Here is a 10,722-nt window from a genome sequence, read left to right as displayed (position 1 = left end):
CCAGATTATCAGGATATTATCTTCAGATTATTGAGATATTATCTCCAGATTATCATCAATGGACTATTTAACCCGCCCTGCCCTAAGGGCAACTATCCCGATCTTTTGTTTGTTTGTTTTTTCACTCGGAGCTTCTGTTCTGTTTGTAAGATATGGAAGAACAGAATAGCGTTTGGTTTATGTCATCATGTTAAAATAACTAAAAATCAAGGAGGTGTATGGGGGTAGTTTGGTTTTTAACTGCCCTCTGCTATCCTTTAAAGCCCCTAGGCCAGTGAGGCAACCAGTAACTGCCCCAAGAACGGCCCTCAAACTGACTTAACAGAACGTTACAAACATGGATAAACAGCTTGTTTGTAAGGTGTATATTGCTTCTCTTCGCTGATGCCTTGCTATTACTGTCTGTGCCCGCTCTCTTTTTTGCCTGTGCTAGTGGGTGCGTGTGTGTGTGTGTGTGTGTGTGTGTGTGTGTGTGTGTGTGTGTGTGTGTGTGTGTGTGTGTGTGCCAGCGCACGTTAAATCATGCTGAGGCCTCTTGTGTGCACACCGTAACCTGAACCCAGAGAGCAGCTGGCTCCAGCTGAGATCCGGTTCATCCACCCTGGCTCCCTTCAGAATAGCCGGCTCCCTTCAGAATAGGGGTTCTGTTCTTTAAAGATGGAGCCGGCCCGTTCAGAATAGGGGTTCTGTTCTTTAAAGATGGAGCCGGCCCAATCTGGTACAGACCTCTGCCTCCTCTGGCCCAGGCGTGTGTGTGTGTGTGTGTGTGTGTGTGTCTGTCTGTCTCTATCTGTGTGCCAGTCATCTGCCCTCTCTGCTTCCTGTGATGGAAAGTATCTGACTGTAAAACACCAGCAGGGGGCGCCATGTTGGATAGATGCAGAGAGGGGTGACTGAGATTGGTCTAAATACCGGTCCTTGAGGTGATGCCTACTCCTACTCCTTGGGGTATTGTTTTTTTTTTCCCTTTGGTTATTTTTTTTATTATTATTATTGCAGATGTTTATAACATTGTATTGTGAAAAAAAAAAAAAAAAAAGAGTTTTGAATGTCAGAATAAAAAATCATGTGTAATTCTAATTGCCGTGGAAGTGAGTTTATGTCCACAGGAGCTGCTTAAACAGTGCATGTGCAAGCTATGCAAACAGCAAACTTATAAAGTGTCAATCATGGCATATTTCCTACATACTGATTTGAATACTATGTATTTATACTATATAATATACATTGCTGATGATGAAGAAGAGGAAACACACAAAGTGGTCATGTAGAATCCCTTTATTTGACCTGAAACCACATGTCAACCTAGATTTTGAGTACAATCAGTACAACACCAAGACAAACTACAATTCTCCAGGTATGCTTAAGTCACACACACACATACACACACTTCCGCCAGTTCTAGGCTGAGCCTGAGCCCCATCAGTCCTGGAGTTGGGCGTGTGTGTGTGTGTCTGTCTGTCTCTATCTGTGTGCCAGTCATCTGCCCTCTCTGCTTCCTGTGATGGAAAGTATCTGACTGTAAAACACCAGCAGGGGGCGCCATGTTGGATAGATGCAGAGAGGGGTGACTGAGATTGGTCTAAATACCGGTCCTTGAGGTGATGCCTACTCCTACTCCTTGGGGTATTGTTTTTTTTTTCCCTTTGGTTATTTTTTTTATTATTATTATTGCAGATGTTTATAACATTGTATTGTGAACTGTACAGAAAAAAAAGAGTTTTGAATGTCAGAATAAAAATCATGTGTAATTCTAATTGCCGTGAAGTGAGTTTATGTCCACAGGAGCGTTAAACAGTGCATGTGCAAGCTATGCAAACAGCAAACTTATAAAGTGTCAATCATGGCATATTTCCTACATACTGATTTGAATACTATGTATTTATACTATATAATATACATTGCTGATGATGAAGAAGAGGAAACACACAAAGTGGTCATGTAGAATCCCTTTATTTGACCTGAAACCACATGTCAACGAGATTTTGAGTACAATCAGTACAACACCAAGACAAACTACAATTCTCCAGGTATGCTTAAGTCACACACACACATACACACACTTCCGCCAGTTCTAGGCTGAGCCTGAGCCCCATCAGTCCTGGGTTGGCTGCGGTGTGTGTGTGTGTGTGTCTGTCTGTCTCTATCTGTGTGTGCCAGTCATCTGCCCCTCTCTGCTTCCTGTGATGGAAAGTATCTGACTGTAAAAAAACAGCAGGGGGCGCCATGTTGGATAGATGCAGAGAGGGGTGACTGAGATTGGTCTAAATACCTACGGTCCTTGAGGTGATGCCTACTCCTACTCCTTGGGGTATTGTTTTTTTTTCCCTTTGGTTATTTTTTATTATTATTGCAGATGTTTATAACATTGTATTGTGAACTGTACAGAAAAAAAAGAGTTTTGAATGTCAGAATAAAAATCATGTAATTCTAATTGCATGAAGTGAGTTTATGTCCACAGAGCGTTAAACAGTGCATGTGCAAGCTTTGCAAACAACAAACTTATAAAGTGTCAATCATGGCATATTTCCTACATACTGATTTGAATACTATGTATTTATACTATATAATATACATTGCTGATGATGAAGAAGAGGAAACACACAAAGTGGTCATGTAGAATCCCTTTATTTGACCTGAAACCACATGTCAACGAGATTTTGAGTACAATCAGTACAACACCAAGACAAACTACAATTCTCCAGGTATGCTTAAGTCACACACACACATACACACACTTCCGCCAGTTCTAGGCTGAGCCTGAGCCCCATCAGTCCTGGAGTTGGCTGCGGTGTGTGTGTGTCATCGCTGGAGATGCGCGTTTGTCTCGGCTTGGTTGACACCGCCCCCTGCCTGTCAGTACACACACACCTGCCAATAACAACTCGCACATCACTGTGCAAAGCCAAAAAATAAAACAAAATAAAATAATAATAGTTATAATAATATGATAATTTACACATCCCCACAAAGATTTCCTTAGGAAAAGAGGTGATTTTTTTTTTTTTTGAGCTTATTGTACATGAAAGACGTTTTGCTAAGAAATGAATGGACCTTTCCTCCCTCCCTTTCTAGGTGGTTGAAATGGAGCAGTATTGTACAGAAGCAGGAATCTACTGTAGCGACGGAAAGGCCATGCACCATGGAGTAGACAGAAACCGTGAGCTATTGGGGAAATGTACGTTTGCCTTTCTCTGTCCGAAATACATTGATGGGGAGGTGAGGGCGCAGGGTCGGGCAGGGTTCAGGGTTCACTGGGGGAGAGGGGATGGATCACTAAAGAAAATGGCTGATTTGCTTTCTCTAATATTGCATCCATTCACTCCAATTTTTAAGCACAATTGTTTCTTCTCTTTTTTAAGATCAGCCATTTTCGTTTTTTATTTATTTTTTGAACTTGTTTATTCGTTCCCTTTCTTTTCTGCTTTCTAGCTCTATCACTCTTTAGTTTCCTACAAGCTGATTTTTTGAAACATGCAGGTCTTGGAAGATGGGCAGTGGATCAGAACACTCATGCACTAACAGACCACTAAAGACACGCAGCCACAGGGTCTACAGGAGGGGACGGGAGGCCGGGCGACCTTAGAGGGATGGAGGGAGAGAGCTTGCAGAGGGATGGAGGGAGAGAGAGAAAGAGGGGGAGGAGAGGGGGAAGAGAGAGAGGGATAGAGGGAGAGAGGGGGGGGGAGGGAGAGAGATGGAGGGAGGGAGAGAGGAAGAAAGGAGATAAAAGAAAGAGGAGGGAGAGAAGAGATGGGGAAGAGAGAAAGGAGGAATAAAGGAGAAAAAGAGAGAGGAGGGAAAGAAGAGAGGGGGAGGAGAGAAAGAGGAGGAAGAGAGAGGGAGGAGAAAAAGAGAGAGGAGGGAAAGAAGAGAGGGGGAGGAGAGAAAGGAGGAATAAAGGAGAAAAAGAGAGAGGAGGGAAAGAAGAGAGGGGGAAGAGAGAAAGGAGGAATAAAGGAGAAAAAGAGAGAGGAGGGAAAGAAGAGAGGAGGAAGAGAGAAAGAGGAGAAAAAGAAGGGAAAACACAGTCAGAGCATGGAAGAGAAGCAGAGAGAAACTTACTATCTTATCTCATTCTTAGTAATAAAAAAAGAAGTAGAATATGAAATAAATATAATAACATTTTAAATAACATTTAAAACTAACTGATAATTTAAAATAATCTTTAAAACGTTAAATCTAAAACTCACACAGCATTAAAAAATATATACTTTAATAGTGGAATATGTCATTGTGAGTAGCAATCACACTGTCACTGGTCAGTGCTGGAATGTTTCATGACTATTTTAAAAATGTGTGAGGACCATGAAACACTCACACCAGATTTTTGGGGAACCTAAACCCAAATCTAACCTAAACGTGTGTGTGTTGTGTGTGTGTGAGTGAGAGATAGTGTTGGGAAGTTGGAATAGGTGCTGATTATAGTTATGAACACACATGCAGTAAGTGTACTCACTCTGTGGGGAGGCGTTTGGAAGGCATTGGAGGAGGAAACAGCAGTTAGGGGGGAAAGGACGTTTTAAGGACGTTTTGTATACATCTCAGCGCCATGCAATCCACCGTACCCACCAATGTGCCTGTCAGCCCATCTCCTCCTTTACAACATACCTCAACTACGAATAGTGTCAAAAATATGAAGCATCTAAAACGTATCTCTAAAATGAAATCTCTTATACACAGGAATAGTGTTTTGTGCTATGTACAGATTTATATAGACTTCTCTCTATCTGCCCACTGCCCTAAGTAAGGCCCAGGCCTACAATTCCCAGAGTGCATTGCTCCAACATGGCCACGAGCGATACCCCCGGGCCCACTACAGCCTCTCTTGTGCTCTATTCTTACAATCAGCATCTATGTGTATTCAAGTACAGTATGTGCACATTGACGTCGGGTGAATAGAAATAACTAATAATATGACCAAAGAGGCTTTGTTAAAAGACAAGAAGATCTAAAAAGTGGACCTAAATTATACATACAAAATAACTGCATGAAAAACAGTACTATTAAATTCAAGTAAACATGATCCTTGACCTTTGTGTCAAACAAAAAAAAAACTCACTTCAAACATTCAAGAGCAGTGAACCAGTGCACACAGACTTTGAGGGGGGACCCTCATGGGAAATGGTTCCTGAACCAATCTGGCTTGAATCAGGAGACAAATCTGTCCCAGAGTCCCCCAGCTCTCCAAACGTCCCTGTGCTTTGAGCGCGTGTGTGACACCATTGGCACGTCCAGCACACACAACTACAGACATGAAGCGAGAGCACCACAGACTTGAAGAAGCTGCTCAATGTTAACAGTGCATCAGTTACATACTGGAGATATCTCTAATAAGGCAGTAGCTGTTTGACCATCTGCTGATCAGATAACTCAAAGCTAATCAGACAACTCTAAGCTAAGCTAGGCTAACAGTATGGGCTTCGGGGATTCATTATTGATCCTAACTCTCATCTGGGCCGATCACTGACCACACCTATCCAGTGGCGTAAACTTCTCTTCAGTTTTTAAAAGAAAAAGGAAATCCTAGCATGATGGCCTCTGTAGGTTACCACCTACCACCAGAGCACCTGACTAAACTCAAACGGGATGCACCTCTGAAGTCCTCAAGGGGGCGCTGTAGCTCTGAAGCTCAAGCAGCTCCACGCTTCAGTAATCTGAACAGCAGCTGGCCAAACACTCCCTACATTCTATGGACGTTCTAAGATGAACTCAAGAGTGAGAAATGTATAAAACACAGTGAGAAACTATAAAAACCACAGGCCAAAAACAAGCATCTGTTATTAAAACAAAAATATTTGTGTCCAATTGTGCCATTGAGAACATGCTCGCCGTATACACAGGCATCGACATAAAGAGTCTATAGAAGTTGAGTCTCTACTAAGATACAGTACTATCAGTCAGCAGGTCTACAACGCCTGCTGATTCCAAGGGGCGATTCAGAGTCCTGCGAACGCCCCCCTGGACTCAAACACCTACGAAGCATCGCTATACAATATAGTGTTGTGTCTCTGGGGGGTATTCCAAGTACGTGGTTTAGTGACAAGCCTGGGTACGTTAACTCAGTGTAAGTGGTAAACCTCCTAATAGAAGCACTGTATGGCTTCATTCTCCTAACACAACAATGTGCCATATGGCTGTTATAGGAGGTTTACCACTTACCCAGGTTTGTCACTAAACCACGTACTTGGAATACCCCCTCTGTACTGGTCAATGTGTAATAAATATGTCCTTCTTAAAGCGCATATAGGAAATCCAAACAAAACTGTCTGTTCAATAGGAATTCAGTTGTACAACGTACTTGAAAACGAAGAGTGAAGATTAATGGAATGATAATGGAAGTCATAGACCAAACCAATACTACTACTACTACTACTACTACTAACTAATAATAATAACAATAATAATAATAACAATAATAATAATAATTATTACCATTATTATTGTGTAGGACAAACTGTTCATAATGTTAAACTGTTCGGTTAATACAGCCCCTGCTTGGTCAAATCTCTCTTTTTTTTCTTTGTTTTTTAATTTTAAATTCTGTTGAGAGGTGTGTGTGTGTGTGTGTGTATGTTTGTGTGCGTGTGAGAGAGTAAGTGTGTTAGTTTCACTCAGGTGTTTGGGGACAGGATCATGGGTAGGAGTCAGTCGGTCAGTCAGTCGTTGAGCCAGGCGGCCGCTTGCTCGTTGCCTCAGGAGGACACCATTCCTGCGGCGGTGGCAGCTGAGTTAGTGTTGATGCTATACAGCCACACCACTAGGGGCAGTATGACCGCCACGAAGGGCCAGGAGATGCCCTCCGTGCAGCTGGCTAGAGACCAGCCCTGCTCCTGCGGCGGCTTGTCCAGATCTTTACCCTTTTCCAGGTAGTTCCTTGCCATGAACTTAAGAAGCTCGTCCAAGAGGATGACTGGGATGGAGATCTTCACCACCACGACCCACTGTTCCACGTTCAGGGGGGTGATCTGGAAGATGACCTGTGGGCAGGACACACACACACACACACAGGAATGCAGTGAGGGACTCTACAACAGCATCACAACAACTCTTATTGTGTGTTAAAATATCTTAAACAATCTGTCTATCTATCCAACCATCCATCCATCGATCAATCTATCTCTGTCTGTATCTACATCTAGAAGTGGCGTTGGTTTTCCCAGAATGTTCCAGAATGGTGGTTTGGCATGTTGATGATGATGATGATGATGATGATGATGATGATGATGATGTCCTTGCATTAGCCCCCCACTATGCCACACTAAAAACAGCATCACTAATGCTTCAACTTGAACTTTCCTGACATTTTGCCAGTGATTTTTCTACAATTTCAACCCCCCCCCCCCCCCAACACACACACACACACACACACACACACACACACACACACACACACTGTGTGTGACGTACTGGCAAGGGCTCGACGTAGAGGATGAGGAAGTGGAGGGACATGGAGAGGCAGATGGCGCCCAGCAGCCAGATGTTCTCCCAGGGGGGCATCCTCAGCAGGGACTGGTTCTCCGACAGGCTGCGGTGGGGTCAGGGGTCAGGGGTCAGAGGGGACACCAGCAGACACCACCACAGTCAGCACACAATACTCACAACAAGTACAGTGGACTGTATGCCAGTTTCAGCCAGCACATTTATTTCCGGTGAAGCGTCAGAAACGGCATCTTCTGTTACGTTCTGCTCCCTTTCGTGTTCACTCCGACACTAAACATCTTGTTTATGCCCGACAGTGCAACTCTTTATTCAACTTCGACACACATGCATAAATCCTTCAGCATTGTAACGTGCTCATTCACTAGGTGTAACACCCATGTAAACAGGTATGCTAAAACAATGCAGTTGGTGGTCAATCGCAAATGTTTGTGCTGGCTGAAAAGTCCTCCAGGAAGTGTGTGGCATATAGGCAATTCATACCTCTTACGGCTGATGAAGTGGGAAATTCTTTTTCTGTGTGTTTGAGGCCTGCTTTCCCACTCTTTCTCTCTCTCTTTCACACACACACACACACAATAACGTTCTCTCTCTTTCTCACTGGCCCCTTGACTTTTTAGTTTTCAGCTGATTTTAACTGTTAGAAAAACACAAGGTGTTCATAGGAAAAATGATGATTCTTCAAACTCTTGTCCTATATTTTGTTCCAAAGTCCCTCCTTTCTTCACTCTAAGGCGGTGATCACATTAGCCAGCGGCAGGTGGCAGGTTTCCTATTGTGGTTCGGCAGCGGAACAGTAGCAACGCTGGCGTAATGCTAGCACTGAACAAGCTGAATGTTGAACTTGCTTCAACTTTTAAAGCGCAACACAAACGTGCTTTGAAAGTGTGCGTGCGTGCGCGTGTGCTGCACCTGTTGAGGGCGTTGCACATCTCGATGGTGACGAGCACGGACAGAGCCATGGTCATGGGGTAAGGCGACTCAAACACGTGGCAGTCAAGGTCCTGGAAGTCGGGGTTCTCAGGGCAGCACTGCAGGAAGTGGCTCTGAGAGAGGGAGAGAGAGAGAGAGAGAGAGAGGGAGAAGATGGAAAACGAGTGAATCAGAGGAACACAGAGAGAGAAAAGATATTCACAATATTCACTTAATGGAGAAATCGGGCTATTTTTCACAGAGATCTCCGTTTCTCAACGTCAGAGTTTTTTCGGTTTTACCTAGCTCGAGATGCTGCAGGCAACAGCTAAAGCACCCAGGCAGCTATAGTGCTATACTCTGGGGGCATGAACATGGGGACTTATGAACATGCCCTCAGAGTATAGCACCGTAGCTGCCTGGAAGCTCTAACGGTTGGCTGCAGCAACTCAAGCTGTTTTCGTTTTTTTCATACGGACAGTACTCGGTGACTTTGAGAAATGGACATCTGTGCGAAAACTCGCCGGCTTTCTCCATTAGGGAGTGAGGGGCAACAGGAGAGGTCTCTTGGCAACACCACTCTTTCACTTTCTTTGCAGTCTGTCGTAACATTTGGAGCCCTGTGCAGCTTGCCTCATGTTTTATAGGCTTCATAACGCACTTGAGAAGAAAGAGTTTCTCTCTCACCAGCTGGTAGAGGGTGATCTGTGGGCCGTCCTCTGCAGAGACGAACCACCAGGCGGCGGCGCCAACAGTGGCAGCGCCCACATAGCCTACAGAGGACACAAGAGTTAGGACATAACCTACAGAGGACACAAGAGTTAGGACATAACTTACATAACCTACAGAGGACACAAGAGTTAGGACATAACCTACAGAGGACACAAGAGTTAGGACAACCTACAGAGGACACAAGAGTTAGGACATAACTTACATAACCTACAGAGGACAGAAGAGTTAGGACATAACTTACATAGCCTACAGAGGACACAAGAGTTAAAACACAGCCCCCACATAGCCTCCAAATGACAAGAGAGTTAGGACACAGCCCCCACATAGCCTCCAGATGACAAGAGAGTTAGGACACAGCCCCCACATAGCCTCCAGATGACAAGAGAGTTAGGACAACCTACAGAGAACACAAGACTCACATCCAATGGCCAGGGTATCTGAACACACACACAGAGACTCAGATCCAATAGCCAGGTATCTGAACACATACACACACACACACACACACACACACACATAGACTCACATCAGATGGCCAGGTATCTGAACAGTGAACACACACACACACACACAGACTCACATCCGATGGCCAGGTATCTGAACAGTGAACACACACACACAGACTCACATCCGATGGCCAGGTATCTGAACACACACACACACACACACACACACACACAGACTCACATCCGATGGCCAGGTATCTGAAGAAGAGCCATCCGGAGATGAGGGGCTCCTTGGCACTGCGGGGGGGCTTGCTCATGATGTCCAGGTCGGGGGGGTTGAAGCCCAGGGCGGTGGCGGGCAGGCCGTCCGTCACCAGGTTCACCCACAGCAGCTGCACAGGGATCAGGGCCTCAGGGAAGCCCAGTGCGGCCGTCAGGAAGATGCTGTAACCATGGAAACACACACACACACACACACACACACATACATAAATGTGATAAATAACTCTGAATTTGATGATTAGAACTCTGCAGCAGACTCTATTTAAACAAACATAAATATATTTGTGCTTGTGAGAGAATTTTTGAGCCTTTGTGTGTATGAGTATATGTGTGTGTGTCGGTTGCCTCACCAGATAACCTCTCCTACGTTGTGTGTGTGTGTGTGTGTCCTCTCACCAGATGACCTCTCCTACGTTGGAGGAGATGAGGTAGCGGATGAACTGCTTTGTGTGTGTGTGTGTGTCCGTGTGTGTCCTCACCAGACGACCTCTCCAGGGATGGATTACTGCACGGGCCTACCGGGCCCAGGCCCAAGGGGTCAGGGGGCCTTGAAGCCCAAGCCTTTGCATGGAATCATTGCCTCAATATCAACAAATCAGGATGTAGGCTATGAATCTGATTGAATTTAGTATTGGCCATCCCCAAAATGCACCAGAATACAGGAAATCACATCAAACAAATAAAAAAAATTCTGGGGGAGGACCCCCAAACCCCCCCTCCCACATATGCGACAATTAATGGGGGCCCCTGAAAACATCTGGGCCCAGGGGCCCGAAAGTTCATAATCCGCCCATGGACCTCTCCCACGTTGGAGGAGATGAGGTAGCAGATTAACTGCTTCATGTGTGTGTGTGTGTGTGTGTGTGTGTGTGTGTGTGTGTTCTCTCACCAGACGACCTCTCCCACGTTG

At 44.8% G+C, this 10,722-nt stretch overlaps 1 protein-coding gene across 2 annotated transcripts in view; it reads right to left on the bottom strand.

Moving 5' to 3' along the window:
• Positions 1 to 3,989: 3,989 nt before the first annotated feature.
• atp2a2a (ATPase sarcoplasmic/endoplasmic reticulum Ca2+ transporting 2a) overlaps positions 3,990 to 10,722 on the bottom strand; it is a 38,715-nt gene continuing 31,982 nt past the window's right edge. The window contains exons 16-21 of one of the 2 annotated variants that reach the window (XM_048242905.1): positions 10,702 to 10,722; positions 9,772 to 9,974; positions 9,040 to 9,125; positions 8,353 to 8,486; positions 7,411 to 7,528; positions 3,990 to 6,980 (exon numbers count right to left, since the gene is read on the bottom strand). The exon at positions 10,702 to 10,722 is cut by the window's right edge and continues 200 nt beyond it. In XM_048242905.1, the coding sequence (XP_048098862.1) occupies positions 6,696 to 6,980; positions 7,411 to 7,528; positions 8,353 to 8,486; positions 9,040 to 9,125; positions 9,772 to 9,974; positions 10,702 to 10,722 (847 nt within the window). In that variant the 3' untranslated portion in view covers positions 3,990 to 6,695. Of the gene's footprint in view, positions 6,981 to 7,410; positions 7,529 to 8,352; positions 8,487 to 9,039; positions 9,126 to 9,415; positions 9,454 to 9,771; positions 9,975 to 10,701 lie in introns of those variants that run through there. The other variant, XM_048242906.1, reaches the window with a different exon arrangement.

Source organism: Alosa alosa, chromosome 5 (genome assembly GCF_017589495.1).
Source record: "Alosa alosa isolate M-15738 ecotype Scorff River chromosome 5, AALO_Geno_1.1, whole genome shotgun sequence".
NCBI lineage: Eukaryota > Metazoa > Chordata > Actinopteri > Clupeiformes > Clupeidae > Alosa > Alosa alosa.
The sequence above is the reverse complement of the archived record's forward strand: the minus strand, read 5'-3'. Positions and strand labels throughout refer to the sequence as shown.